The sequence below is a fragment of the Mesocricetus auratus genome, unplaced genomic scaffold, assembly GCF_017639785.1.
Source record: "Mesocricetus auratus isolate SY011 unplaced genomic scaffold, BCM_Maur_2.0 Super-Scaffold_100020, whole genome shotgun sequence".
In the NCBI taxonomy this organism is placed as follows: Eukaryota; Metazoa; Chordata; class Mammalia; order Rodentia; family Cricetidae; genus Mesocricetus; species Mesocricetus auratus.
The window spans coordinates 1,422,629-1,438,589 of NW_024429201.1; the positions used below are offsets into that span (position 1 = coordinate 1,422,629).

The following is a 15,961-nucleotide window of genomic DNA, read 5'->3' on the forward strand; positions in this document are numbered from 1 at the left end:
TCTTTGTTAGTTATTTTCTTTAATTGAAAACTATTTTTTCATACAATATATTCTGGTTCCTCCTTGCTTCTCCTTCCATACATACCCAAACCTTTTCTATATCTCCTTAGAAAAGAAACAAACATCTCAGAAATATTGTGGAGCAAACTAAAAGTTAAAAGAGGATAAATCAAAACAAACAAATCAGAATGTTACAAAACAACCAAACAAGAAAAGGAGCCAAAGAAAACACACAAGAAATGCATACAGGCACAGACACACTCACCTTAAACCCCAACTAGGAGCCACAATACATAAAGTATGAGACCAAAACAGGAAAAATATAACTTGCAGGTTGAATTCTATTTGAGGCTAAGAATTAGTTCCTGTATGCCATATGTGTGTGACCCTCTGCACTGGATGTGCTTGATTACATGTGGGAGGGAGTTAAGTGGGCAGAAATTTATGTCAAGATTTAGCTTGCCCCTGCTTGGATGTTTGTGGGAGTTACATAGTCAGTAAATATGTCAGGATATATGCTTGCCCCTGATTGGACATAATGGGAAATACGGTGGACTAGTAGATTTGCATTTTTAAGCTTCTGCAAGTTATGACTCCTCACTATTTTCAGGGAACCCAGACATGGACCTGGCTAGTGATCCGTCCTCTGGGCCAGTATTTAGCTAAAGCTTACTTCAAATTTGGCTTAAGATTGTGGTAGTGGTCTTATTGCCTACTGGTGGGATTAACAAAAGGACAAAACAAAACAAAAAGTGCCTTAACAACCTTATGAGATGAAGAACCTCCAAAGATGTTGTTGAATTCACTTGTGTTGGTCATCTATTGCTGGGTGTGTAGCCCACCCTTAAGAGTGGTTTGTTTCTACGTGAGACTCCTTTGGAGTAGCCTCATTTTTCATTTACAAGCAACTATCAATTGGGGCTAGCTCCTAGGTTAGCAATGGGGACATGTGTCCACTTCTGCTTTCAGTTCTAGGACCCCAGCTAGTGCAGAACCCTGCAGGCCCTCATGTGTGCTGCCTCAGTCTCTGTGAGTTCATAAGGGTGCCATCCCTGTTGTGTCTAGAAAGCATTCATTCCTTGGTACTCTACATACTTCTGGTTTTTACACTCTTTATGCCTCTTCTTTCACAGAGCTCCCTGAGCCTTTAGGGGAGAGATTTGATGGAAACATTCCTTTTAGGACTGAGTGATCCAAGGTCTCTCACTCTCTGCATATAGCCTGGCTGTAGGTCTCTGGGTTTATTCCCATATGCAACCAGTGCTCTCAATTGCTGAGCCATCTCTTCCATTCTTGGCTTTAGTTTTGATTTTTAAATGTTTCATTAAAGTCTGTAAAGTCAATTGCTTGCATCTAACACTAGAGGAAGATGAGATACTTGCTTTTCTGCTGGCTTTGTGTGAATGCACAGGTTATCCCTTCCTTTCCTTCTCTTCTCTGGAATTTGCATATGTATATGGCCATTGAAAAAGGCAAAAATCTCTACTACTATATTCACCGACCAGGTGTTTCCTTAATGGGCTCTTTTGCATACTTTCAAAATCATTCTTCTTTCTTACCATCACCAAAAGAACTCTTAAATAATACTACTAACATTTGAGGTGGCCTCTACACTATTGCTTAGCTTACCACCTCGAATGACCATTCCTGATAGTGAACTTGATGTCTATAACCATCCTGGAGCCTTCATCCAGTGACTGATGGTAGCAGAGGCAAACACCCACAGTTAAATACTGAACAGAACCCAAGGAACCCAGCAACAGAGAGAGAGGAGCCATGAGCAAATTGGCAAAGAATGGGCTGGCAAAACCAGCAGAGACAGCTGATCTGAACAGGGTAGAGCTCTTGGACCCCAGACCAACAGCTGGGAGGCCAGTATGGGACCGATCCAGACCCCCTGAATGTGAGAGTCAGTGAGGAGGCCTGGGCTACCTATGGGGTCCTGAACAGTGGATCAGTGTTTATCCCTCGAATACTAACAGACATCGTGTGTCCATAACACAAAGAGGGTTGCTCTCTCTGCCTGGACTCTTAGGGAAGTGCCTGGACCCTACCCTGAGTGAAATGATAGACTCTAGACATCCCCTATGTGGAAGGAATTGGAAATAGGGTGGGAGGATGGGGGGATGGCAGGGGGTGCAGGAGGAGGGGCAGGAGAGGGAGCTGGGATTGGCATGTAAAACAAGCTATTTAAAATTAAAATTAAAAAAAGAAAGAAAAAAATAATACTATTAACAACTGTGTGTTTCTTAATTAATTGTAGACTGGATACTAGACAACTTGCAGTGCACAGGAATGATGAAGGGTAATTACATTATTATTCCTAAGATATATATGTATGTAAGGAGAGTAAATCAGAGCTAAAACTCTCTTCTCATTCATGTAGTGTGTGTGTGTGTGTGTGTGTGTGTGACATGTATATATAGACAGCAGGGAAAAGGTGAGTGGGATCGCTATTAAGATAGCACATTAGTAAAAATCAAAGAAAAATGATCAGGATGCCATTAATGTAGGTAGCCTTTAAGGTGGGAGAGAGTTGCAAATATGTGTGACTATTATTATAAGGTATTCAACATGACACCAGTGACTTATCTTGAATTACATATTGGCAAAGGAAGACTTGGTCTAGAGTATAAAAGTATAAACATGAGAATGGAGTCCAGAAAATGTTCAGTACTCTTCCAGCACCAGTTCCAGCATCATACACTGCTGACCAGAGGCAGTGTGCTCATCACAGACAGCTGGAAGAAGCATTTTATAACAAAATATACACCAAGGTGAAACCGAGACCTACATTTACTGAGTAGTTGCATGTAATTGGTGTTGAGATATACACCATACAGTAAAATGATACATATTCATTCTTTAGCCATATTGCACTTCTGCTTTACTTTAGAGTCTTAATTCCTGAGCCACTAATTGCACCCATATTCATCTGCAAAGGATGCCCTGTCAATCCAAAGCCAAATAAAATTAATTTAGGACATGTAACTTGTACATCCTTCCAGATGTACAATTATTGACATACTTCTAATGAACTTATCACACATCACTGAATGCCAATATTTGTGAACCCTCTAGTGTTTCTATTTAATTTTTTTGAGATTATGATTACATCATTTCCCCCAACCTTTTCTTTCTTCCAAACATTCTCATGCATTTCGTTTTTATCTCTTTCAAATTCAAGGCATCTTTTTCTAGGTTTTTCTGTGTGTGTGTTTATCTATGCATATGCATGTACACACACATATTTCTAAATACATTAATACAACCTGAGCAGACCATGTAATGCTATTTGTATGTATATATATATATATGTATGTGTGTGTGTGTGTGTGTGTGTGTGTGTGTGTGTGTGTGTGTGTGTTTAGGACTAACCATTTGGAATTAGATAACCCCTTAGTGAGCACTTAACATTTTATTTTTCAAGAATGACTGATTCACAGTGGTAGAGTTACTATCTAAATTAGCCTCACTATTTAAATGCAGACAATACATAAAATAGCTACAGCTTTGTGAGTTTTAGGTAAAGCTACTCCTACTCTGAAGCCAGAGGAGGAGAGACTGCAGATAAGTGATACTATTACAGTGACTGTCATTATGCTTGACTGCCTGTGTAGTAACAGAGACTGTGGTGATACATTGTTTATTATTTAATAAAGCTTGCCTGGGGATCAAAATGAAAAGCCAGCCACACTAGGTATAGATGCCAGGCAGTGGTGGCGCACACCTTTAATCCCAGGACCCAGGAGACAGAATCAGATGCACCTCTGTGAGTTCAAGGCCACCCAGGGCTAAATGAGAGTAATTCAGTCTAAAGAGAAACAGAGCTCATGCCTTTAATCCCAGCACTAGAGAGGTATATAAGACAGGAGCAGGTCCTCAGATTCCGGCAATTAGTCTCCAGCCATGGTGAGGATATGTTCTCCCCAGCCTTGATAGAGGTAAGAGCTCTCTGGTGACTTGGCTGCTTTGCTTTTCTGATCTTCAGCTTGAACCCCAATATCTATCTCTGAGTTTTATTTATTTGTGTTACAGAGGCAAACATACAGACAAACATGCATATTTTAATCTATGTGCATCTATAGTTCCACCTTACAACTCTTTAAATGACCAAGGCTTTTCTCCTCCTGGTGGTGTCTGGTATCTTCCATCTGTGCTGTAGAAGAGAGGGTATGGGGCAAAGAGCTTCTTCTGAGGGTTGTTTTTCTAATCAAGAAAGACTGATCCTTCTAAGAACTTTTAAAGTAAAAGGGAGGGGAAAATGAGAAAAAAAGAACAAAAAAAAAGGAGGAAATGGGTGATTGACATATTTTACTCTCAAAAACTTAGCTACCTTTGCATCATTGTAACAAATTACCTGAAATAATTCCCTCTAAAGGAAGAAATGTCTTTTGGATCATGGTTTTAGAATCTCTAGTCCATTGATTCAGGCCTGAGGTAAGGTGATACCTCATGATAGAAGCACGTGATGAGCAAAATCTGTCTCCTGATGGGTGTAGATGGAATTTCTTTTCTGCCTGGTCCCATTGCCATTTAGCCCCAAATAAACACACAGAGACTTATGTTAGTTAGAAACTATTTGGCTGAAATAATAAGAGTAGCATGCCAGATTACAGGTAAGTGATAGCCTCATTGTGATACATAGTTTAATAGAAATGTGTTAATAATTAAGAGAGAGCTAGCCAGTAGGAGGCCTAAGCCATTGGTCAAAGAGTTTACATTTAATATAAGTCTCTTTGTGTTTATTTTGGGCTAAACGGCTATGGGACCAGGCAGGAAAGAAACTCTCTCTACAGATGGGGCCAGAAAACAAGAAAGAGACCAGCATCCCATCATCCCTTTCATTAGCATGTATCCTGTAACATTATCCTTCAATTAAGCCCCATCTCCTAAAGGTCCTACCACTTTTCCAAAGAGCCAAAGACTGTGGAGTAAGCCTTAAAGACATTTGGGGAGCATTCCAAATTTAGATGATATCACAAACTTATCACACAGGCCACTGGGTAAACAATGTATGTACTTCAAATAAAAAAATATAATGTGACTCAAACTTTAGAAATAACTTTCCTACACATATGAGATAAAAAAACATGCATTTTTATATATTACAGCACTGAACTACAATGGAAAAGTCAAAGGATAATAATGAAATAAAATATATGTAATTTCAATATAAAATGTTTGGAACAACTGACCCAGAAAACTACAAAAATACCCTTTTATGTATCATTGGAGTTGTGACCACTGTGGGCCCAGACACACTGAAGCCTTTTCAGTGAAAAGTAATAATTTTCCCATAATTTCTTTATTAATTTTTTTGGTTTTTCGAGGCAGGGTTTCTCTGTATTGCTTTGGAGGCTGTCCTGGAACTCGCTCTATAGACCCAGCTGGCCTCGAACTCACAGAGATCTGCCTGCCTCTGCCTCCTGAGTGCTAGGATTAAAGGCGTGTGCCACCAGCGCCCGGCAATTTCATTATTAATTTTTAATCTTTTAAAATGTATTATATTTGCATGTGTGTGTCACTAGTGTAGGTTAGAGGACAACCTGCTGTAACTGAATCGCTTCTGTTACAATGAGGATTCTGGAACAAAACTTAGGTTGTCAGGCTGGGCAACTGTCCCTATTTTTTTAAAAAGTGCCCATGCCACAATATGGGAGGCTCTCTCAGCCGGGACTCTTGGGGGAGGGCCTAGGCCCTGCCCTGGATGAAATGACAGTCACTGGAGATCCACCATGGAGGTCCTCACCCTCCCTGGGGATCAGAGTGGAGACTGGGTGGGTGACTGGGGGACCTGGTGGGGAGGGCAGGAGAGGAGGGGAGGGAGAGGGAGTTGGGATTGTCATGTGAAACAAGCTTGTTTCTAATTTAATATATTAGTTATTATGGGTGAATAATCAAGTCAGAGGTAGCCATTAAGAAACTATAGCAAATGGCCAATAGCTTCATAATTAATATAGCATCCTGTGTGTTCATTTTTGGGACTGACTTGGCTCTGGGACCAGGATGGCAGGAAGAATGTACGTTTCACAGGAGTGGGTTAGTTAAAAGAAGGGTGGGAACCTGTAATAAAGGGATTAATGTTCATACAAGAACAAACACAGAACCTGCTTTCCTTACACTATGTGAGGCTGTTTGCAAGTCAAGAAGCCCTCACGAAATTCAGACCATAGTGGTACCCTCATCTTGGACTTCTACTTTCCAGAGTTATGAGAAAAACTCATTAATCAAGCAGTCTATGCTAGTAGATACACAGGAAAAAGCAATCTTAAATTGCATTCTGACATTTGAGTTTAACAGCTTCCTAGCCACTCAGAGTTCTAGCCAAAGTCCTAACAATACAAGCAATTGTGTCTAGAAGCCTGTAAATTTGACTCTTCTCCTTTCTCCTCTCAATCCCTATTACTTCCCCATTGTTCTGGGGTAGTCACCTGAGTTGATTGCTCAGACATGGATTTAAACCAATAGAAAGTCTGTATTCACCAGGTGGTGGCTACACTGGGTTTCCCGGATCCCAGTGTAGTATAGAGCCCTTCTTGGGTGAGTTTCTAAGCATAAAAACCTTGTTCTGAGTAACATGCTTCAGTTAACAAGAACAGCTTTAATCAGAAGAGGAATTGCAGAAGATAAAAATAAAAGCCAGGTTGGTACATTTAGAGACTTTCCAAGAACTGTGGACATTGGTGGAGAATATGTTCGTTTTCATTTTGGCAGGCTGTACTGATTGTGTGCTGAGTTTTCTGGCCTGAACCGTACTTCCATCATGGAGTCAGCTGTGCCATGGTCTGGGCCCAGTTATGCTCATCATCTATTTTGTTTTTATAAGTTCATGTGGCTTTCCCACTTATTGGATCTTCAGCCTATGCTCCTATTTCAGAATCTTTGCATCCGTTTCTCTTTCTGAGACCTCCGTCTCTAATATTTACCCGATTCCTCATTTCCTCATTCAGGTCATTGCACAAATAGTATCTTATAAAGAACAGTACTCTGGCCATGGTCGTTGTATTGTAAACACCTCTCCACACACTAGAGTATGCATTGTAAACACCTGTCTACACACTAGAGTACAGTGATATTTACTTTGTCCACTGTACTTTTCCCACAGCACTTATCTCTTCTAATAAATCACAAAATTATGTATTGTGATTATATATTTTCTTCCTGTTAAGAATGCAGCCACTAAGAGCACCACCTGTTCACACTATGTTCCCTTAAAAGGGCCCTGCTTGCCTCCCATCTCTCTCTTTCTCTTTTCTTCTCTGCCTGTCTCTCTCTTCCTCCTTTCCTCCTTCCCATTCCATTTCTCCTAATGAAAAACTCCTCCATATGAAAAGCAAAAAGAACGCAAGGTGTCTTTGCTCCACTAAATAAGCAGACACTTAGGTCAGTGGCACATTAAGGGCACTCATAAATATCCATTAAATAGAAGAGGGTGAGTGGCAGGGGACCTGGGACCCAGTGCCAAGTCTGCCCCTGCCACACTGTTTAGCTTTGGCCTGATGCAGACTTCCTTGTATGTAGTATAAAAGATTTGGGTCATATTAGAACAGAAGCATCCTTCTTTCCATTGCTTAAATTTGGCCCTTTCTCTCTAGTTTGCTTCTATCCATTGCAGGGCTTCTCCTACCTTTCCTCTTAGATATATTTTAATTATTTTGACTTACTACCCCACACAAACATAACACACCCCAATAGAATCATGTCTTCTGTTGTTAACTGTTCTCTAGAGCTGACATTTCAATCAATAATCTGTGCTGAAATAATATGAGAACATATAATGACTTATGTCTTACATGATACGTAAAATAATTTCACACAAAATAGCACTTCAATTTATATTGTTATTAGGCACCTCACCTTTATTCTTTAAGTGCAAAATATGAGCATGAAGGTTGAGATCATGCCCTTTTGTTATTTAAGTTAAAAGAATGTTAAAATTCTGTAAGGAACTTCTCACACAAGGTATTAATGAAACTTGGGTACTTCCTTTTTAAACTCTTTTTGTAGACCTGAAACTTCATGAACTGCATTAGCAATTGTAACTTAAAAATATGTCTACATTCCTTTTATAAACAAAATATTTTCAACATCTTCAAGAATTGTTTTCTTAAGTCAAAACCACTCTTATCCCGTCTCTTAATGAGTCGATGAAATGGGTTGTCTGAAATTAACTTACACTTTGTGTAATTTTTGGTATTTTTCAGAGATATTTCTTGAATATCCAGTATGCACAGTTGGTCGTTGAAGACTGAAAAATAAAATGATCGTTTTTTCAAGAACTTTATTGTAAAGAATCAGTTCACACCAAAGAGTGGGTTAATACATAGTAGATTTTAAAAAGTTGTTTGATAGTATTTACTTCATGTGTTTCCCACTCTTCGGTAAATTCAAGTTAAAACATACTTCCTCGTTGCAAAATAAATTATATGACTTTATATTAGCATAGAAGAATACATGAAACTATATTCGTAAAGTTCTCAGGTGTTACTGGCATAACTTTTAAAATTAGCATGCACAAATAAAGAGAAGCTGTATTTCCTAAAATAACTTTCTAATTCTAAAGTGGTGGAGGGGCGGCATGAGACACAAGCGAAACTAAGAACTGCACTGCTTTAAAGTTAATCTTTGGGGGATATTTCTAAATGTTTGCGGGTGAGAAAATTGCGAGTCCTTAAAACAACCTGCGGGATGTAAGTCACTCCTTTAAAATTTTTCACTCTTCAGAGCGTAACAGGTTGAAAATATCTGGCACAAGCCAGTTCTTTCCCGCACAAGTAACTCAAAAAGAACAGAATCAACCAGAGGAGCAGGATGACAGGCTGCAAACTAAATGACGCAGCGCCCGCGGAGCACCCGCCTCCGAGAAGCGATTGGTCCCTACGGCAAGCGACCAGGAACAATCCCTGAGACGTGACCCCGGCTTCCGGGTGCGCGGACCAAGATGGCGGCGGCCAGGGGTTGGAAGTTGGTTCCCCGGCGGGGACTGTCCCTTCAAGCCGCTGCAGAGGCCTCCGCCTCGGCCGCCAAGGCGAGCGGCCCGGCGGAGGTCGTGGCGACGCCGGTGGCGCGGTACCCGCCGATCGTGGCTTCCATGACCGCCGACAGCAAGGCGGCGCGGCTGCGGCGGGTGCAGCGCTGGCAGGCGGCGGTGCACGCGGCCCCGTCGGTGGACGAGAAGATAGGGCTTCTCACCAAGATGCAGTTCCAGAAGTACGTGGTGTATCCCCAGACCTTCGCCCTGAACGCCGACCGCTGGTACCAGGGCTTCACCAAGACCGTGTTCCTGGCGGGCCTGCCGCGCACGCCCGCGCCGCCCCCGCCCTCGCTCGACCTGGCGGGCCTGCGCGCCGCCGCCTGCGACTGCATCCTGCAGGAGCACGTCCACCTGCGGCGCCGCCCGCGCCCGCCGCTCTTCCAGCCGCCCCAGGCCCTCTCCTCACCCGTCCTCCACCGACTGGTGGAGACCCTCGTGACCCTGCTGGCCCCACTCAACCCGATCCTGACCACTGCCGCCCTCGGTGAGCTAGCCACTCGCACCCAGAACCGGGGAGGGAGGCGGGGACGCGCTGGGGGCAGGGCTTCACGGGGTTGCCAGTCGTATCCTTGTGGCATCCGGGCGTCCCGCCTGGTTTTATTTTAGTAGCCACTCCGTGCGTGGGGATTTACAGACCCAAGTTTCTCCTGGCCTCCCTCTGCCTACGGCTGCTTGTCTTGAGTACAGACTCAGCAGAAGTTTATCACGTGTCCATGCCCTGAACCAGTTTTGTGGTCTGTGGAGTCTAAAGTTTTAGAGGCTTCTTGAGTGGAACCAGCTTGGGGTGGCGGTGGGGGTCTTTTGACCGAACCCCTCCACAGGAAGGCTGGGTAACCATAGGTAAAAGATCAACTTCTCTTACTTTGCCTAATTTAATGAGGGTAATATTGTTTGGCCGTAGAATTATGAAAATTAAATAATAGGTATTAGCTAAAATTCCTAACATTTCCTTAACAATCACTGTGTCTGCCCTTTTTCCGACTAAAGTGGATCTCATGAATTCATTTTATAAATGAAGAGTAAAAAGACACATGTTAGGTGTTGCTGTCTTAAGACCCAATGTCTGGTAGGTTTGGTGGTCAAGATTTAGGCCCAGTAAACAAACTTGTTTGATCAGTGTGGACATGAAAAATAATGCATAATATTTTTGTTTGTGTCTGATGGTGCTGAGTAAGGACTTGAGTACACTCTACCATTGATCCACACTCCAATTGATAATGTGTTTGTAATTCATTTATGTCTATGATCCAGACACGAATTAATTCTTCATGGCCGTAGATGTGTGCTGAACTGAACGTTGTAGTGTCTGTATTACTTCCCTTTCTCACTTATAAAGGAAGTGGTATTAGGAAAACAGTAACTTTTGACTACTCAACATTGGTGGCTTAGGAAGCTTAACTTGACTCAGACCAAAGTTCTTGTATAAAATGGCAGTGATTGCAATTATACATACCTTTAGAGTAAGTATAAAAGTGAAGTTAGTGCATCATAGGATAGCTTGCACTTTATTCTGGTGAGTGACGGTGCCATCCGTTCAAGCATCGTCATTAGCTGAGTAACCCTGTTAATTAACAGTGTTTAGCATAATGACGTTTTGAGGGCTGCACTTGAGACTTGGAACCCAAATTCTTAATCACTATAATTTTTTTATCTATATGTTTTAGACCTGCCATTTCTTAACATGTTTATGACTAAGTTAATAACCAGTTTTCTCTAGATAATGAAGAAACTTTGAATATCTTTTGATAGATTGTAAGCGCCCTGTTGACTTTTACTGGCAGCGTGGTGAAGAACGCATTACTGCTGGTCATCGAAAAGGTCGTATTGACGCTTTACGGTATCAGATAAATGATAAGCCACACAACCAGATCCGCGTATCTCAGCAACTCCCCGAGGTAAGGTTTCATGTCTCTTGGCATCAGGTGTACGCATTGCCATGGGCCAATCAGGTAGCCAGGTGAATATGATGAGGTATTTTGGGTAGCCCTCTTGCCTTCCTTGTGCGATTTATGATGGCAACTCATCTGGAAATCTTGCTCAACTTTCTGATTGTGTATGGTGTGTTCTGTGAAGGTCAAATATTTTTAAACACGTAAGGCATCAATGGAGTAAAATTAATTTATGATTGTTATAGCAGGATTTTAAAAAATTTTCTATGTATGACCATTTTGGGCCTATTAATAGTTATTAGTGTAGCTGAGCACTTAACTTTTGAAAATGTTGCCTGAAACACCCTGGAATTCAGAGCATTTCAGAGTTTTGAATTAGGAGTGTCTGTCGTTTAGACTATGAGGATGTTCTAAATTGTGGATACTGTGGAGCTGACGTCTGAAGCTCTTCTAGTCCCTAGCATTTTGAGTCAAACATATTCAACATGCATAATCAGATTATTTAGTAAGAAAGAATTCATTGGGAAAATGTTAAATCTTAGTTAGTTGTAAATGAAGTGGATACAAATGTTTCTGAATTCACTTTGTGTTTTCTTCTTCTTTAAGTTTGTGCCATTGGATTATTCCATTCCTGTAGAAATCCCTGTTATGAAATGTAAACCAGACAAGCTTCCATTATTCAAACGACAGTATGAAAATACCATATTTACTGGTAAGTTTCTCTTTACATGTTGATCCATAAATACATTCAGAATGTGCAAAGTGGAAGCATGCTTTAACTTTAGTGGAAATTTTGAATTATCATATTTTATTGTTTTTGGTGGAGACAGGTTTTCTGTAGCTCAGTTGGCTTTAAACTAACTATGTGGCCCTAGCTGGTCTTGAACTGGTAGCAGGAGCCCTCCAGCCTCTGCCTACTTGTATGTGTAGAAGTGTATACTACCTCACCATGTCAAGTTTAATTCTTGAAGACTAAGACATTTGATTGGCTATGAGCAGTATCATTCCTAATCTCAAGGTATTGTAGCATGAATGAAAATTGTGGAAAAATTAGATCTTTGAAAGTTTCTTTTTCCTGTGTTTGTTGAAACTTTAAAAATTGTTATATGGAAAAATAGTTTGTATTTTGTATATTTAAATCTGGACTTGGGATCCTGAATGGCATTTTGTTGAAGGCACACAAGGTACATACATACGGAGTTCAAACACTAGTAGGTTTCATGTCTGCCCTAACACTCCTTGACTTTTTGTTCCTTCCATATACTTATTAGTTCCTAGATGACCCAATGAAGACTTAAAGAAGAAGTATGTTAGTCCTCAAGAAGTAGTTAGGCCATTTTATTAACCCTTTCTCAGACACTCGGTCTTAGTGACTGGGGAAACTACTCTAACAATGATATCCAGCATGTCAGTGTTTTATGACAGCTGGACCATCAGTCCTTGCTGCCTTTGCTCTCCTTTTCCTGTTCTGTTTCCTTCCTCCTTTTTTTATCCTCTGGTTTTATTTCTCTTTTCTTGTCCTGTTTCCTTTCCTTTCTTTGACCCTGACGAGGTTTACACTCACTGTGGAGTGACACGTAGCCTTGAAACTCCGCAGACCATCCTGCCACAGATACCTATTAGAGGCAGGGAGTGTCCCACCATGCCAGTATTATGTGTGTTCGGGGTCAAACAGGGCTTCTGCATGTTAGGCAAGTACTCTGCCCAATAAGCTCCTTGCTTACAAACCGAATATAAAAACCTTTAAAAAATGAACAAATATTATCATTACATTAATAGCAAAGTAGTTCTTTTGTATTGTGAATATGTATGTATAATATGAGTGTGGGTGTATGAATACCACCGGGCACATATGGAGGTCAGATTGACTTTGTAGAGTGCATTCTTCTGCAGTGTGGGTTCCGGGTATTCAGCTGAAGTCATTAGGGTTGTACAGCAAGCACTTTACCCCCTGAAACTTCGTAAAGTGTACACGTTGAGGGATACTGTGGTAGTAGCTCTTAATAATGACTGAGAAGTTTGTCAAAATTAAATAGTGGAGAATTATAAGTGCCTTTTATATGTATCCTTTTGGGTTATTTTGAACCCTGGTAAGCTTTGTGACAAAGAGCAGGATGAGGAATTGTTTTCACGTAACTTTACCATACTCAGTGAAAAAAAAATATGCAAGGCATTTCCATTTATATATTTTGAGTACATGAACATGATGTTCAGAGAAGAGAGATGTCCTTGAAACAAACACGAGCACATGTGCCTCTCATGTGCTTCGTGTGCTCTCATTTCATCTGAAATGTTTTTATTGTTTCCATCAGGCTCCAAAACAGCAGATCCATGTTGCTATGGCCACACCCAGTTTCATCTGTTACCTGACCGTTTAAAAAGAGAAAAACTGATAAAACAAAACCAAGCTGAGCAGGTAGAAGTTGTTTTTAGAGCTAATGCTCTTGCAAGTCTTTTTGCTTGGACCGGAGCTCAAGCTATGTACCAAGGTAAGTCCAGTGTTATGGCACTTCTCATTCTAGAAAGTAACCTGTTGAGAATGGAGTTATTCAGATTGTTTTCTTTAGGTAAGACGCAACCTAGATCTATCTGAACATTTAGAGAAGTTTACATTGACACGAAATGTAGTTATCTGGAAATCCATAATGAAATACATTCTACATTTGAAATTTGCAAGTAAACCTGAGTATTCTCGGTCTTTTACTGTGTTACTTCCTGTATAGACAAAAATATTTTCTAGTCTTTTTCACAAACATTTCAAAAACTTACAGTGAATAAGTCAAATCTTTGTAGATTTTCTCACTTTGTAAAATTCTCAAGTTAGGAAAGAAAGTGATGAAGACATGGAAGTCAAGATTCCAGTGAGGAAGCTCTCCCTCTGCAGATGCAAGTGCGTTCAGTTTGGCCTGTGGGCCACAGCATACATGTGGCGGTCACAGGGCAACTTTCTGTGGATTGAGTATTCCTCACCTTTATGTGGGTCCCAGGAATCGAACTTGGTGCTACAGCACGTTGCCCACTGAGTCATTTCACCAGGCCTTGAATGAGTTCTTTTTATGGCAGCACTGTTAGCTTGGAGAAAGTGTTGAACAGACAGTGGAGAGCTTCTGGAAACATACTGTTTTCAGAGTGGTGATGTTATAAGAAAAGTAGACCAGCATAAGAAGTATAATGGGTTTTGGCTGGTAGTTATATGAGGTATGAGGCAAAATCAATTTGAAGCAGCCATTATGGGAAGACCTGGATGCAGAATCTGGGGAAGACACATTGAGATGGAGGAATAGCCAGAAACAGAAACAAAAGAAAAACGTCTCTGCAGTGAGAACAGAGAGGCTGATCTGTGAAAGGGGAAGGAGAATGCTGTGCAGTGGCATGGCGGGAAGTAGAAAGTATGTCATGTAGGACTTTCCTTCCTGGGCTGGAGTTTGGACCAAGGACTGGGATCTACCAAGCAGATCCTCTACCATGAGCTCCAGTCCTCATCCTCCTGCTCTTTCCAAGTCCAGTGTGAGGTGTTTGGGTTCTCCTGCAATGCCTGAAGTTACAAACTAGGAACTAGATTAATTGTGCACAGTCAGATTGTTCTCACTAGAATCTCCCTTTTCAATTGTAGATGTGCATTTCAGCTTTATGCTTCCATTATTGGCTTCTGTTTCTTTACTAGGAAGGGAAGATGGCAGGGGGTAGGCTTGGGTTAGTCAGGAAATCTTAGTGATACCTTCCAAAGGCACTGTGTAGTCATGGACTATAAACTGTTACCTTCTATGTTTGATCAGTGACTTTGTTAGATGTCTCTACTAAGAGTTAAATATAAAATATATGGGTGGAGAAGTTAAGTTGATTCCTGGCTTTGGCAGTATTTAGAAATATTAAGCCTGTCAGTCTAGAACAAGAGTGAGCCCAAACTTGAGTAGTAAAGGTACTAAGGCATGCTGGAACACTATAATCTGAGACACCAGAGGTGAAGACAGCAATTCTTCAAACCTCTTGAAATATTCAAAGGCACTGGATTTTTCAAGTGTGTGATGTTGAAACCATAGAAAGCTAGATTTTTCCTGAGGATTTTAAGAACATGTGTATGTTTTTGTATTTGGTGAAATAAATGATCATAAGGGATATTGGGTTTACATGGTGCTAGTATGGAGCATATTCATGCCATTGAGTTAGTATCAGATGCAGGGGCATTCATGTAGGTAAAGCTTCTTAGGTAACTATGTGAATGTTGGAAGCTATTGGAGCTTGAAGTTGTAAAAAAAAAAAGATAAATCTTAAGTTTGGGGACTCTAGGAGGGAGGAGACGTTACTACAGAAATAGAATATGGAGTTAGTGGCAAAAGCATGGAGACGTTGAGATCTCAGGGATTTGGTATTTCAGAGGTCTTTTCTACCCTCCAGTGTGTTTTGTTTTGATAAAATCCGTCAATACGTGTAAACCCCCGCATTGTTTTCTTCTACAGGATTCTGGAGCGAGGCAGATGTTACTCGACCTTTTGTCTCCCAGGGCGTGATCACAGATGGGAAATATTTTTCTTTTTTCTGCTACCAATTAAATACTTTGGCACTGACTGTACAGGCTGATCAAAATAACCCTCGTAAAAACATATGTTGGGGGACACAGAGTAAGCCTCTGTATGAGACTGTGGAAGATAACGATGTGAAAGGCTTTGATGACGATGTCCTCCTGCAGATGGTTGACTTTCTTCTAAATAAACCGAAAGAAGACAGAATGCAGCTGTCGGAAAGTCAGGAGGAAGCACTTGATCTGGGACCTTGAGGATATTTAAATTTGACCAGAGGAATAATAAAATCATTTAAGAATTCTGTAACTGTCAGTTATTAATCACATTGTTGTTTTTGAAAAACAGTTCTTACGTTAACCTGTTGTTAACCCTTGAATTCAGATTCTTTACTGAAAGATTTGGTTTTAGATGTAATTATGGCAACATTAAAATGATTTTTTAAGCTGGTGTGGCTTAGGAGGCAGTGAATGGAAGTTGAGGTCTCTGGCAAATTGTATTTTGACCAGCATACGTGT

General features: G+C 40.9%; 1 protein-coding gene across 1 annotated transcript; it reads left to right on the top strand.

Moving 5' to 3' along the window:
* Nucleotides 1–8,914: 8,914 nt before the first annotated feature.
* On the top strand, nt 8,915–15,747 carry Mrps30 (mitochondrial ribosomal protein S30). The gene is made up of 5 exons (XM_005082781.4): nt 8,915–9,521; nt 10,787–10,932; nt 11,533–11,638; nt 13,239–13,415; nt 15,384–15,747. The coding sequence occupies exons 1-5, from the start codon at nt 8,945–8,947 to the stop codon at nt 15,698–15,700; spliced, it is 1,323 nt and encodes a 440-aa protein (XP_005082838.1). The 5' UTR covers nt 8,915–8,944; the 3' UTR covers nt 15,701–15,747.
* Nucleotides 15,748–15,961: the final 214 nt, after the last annotated feature.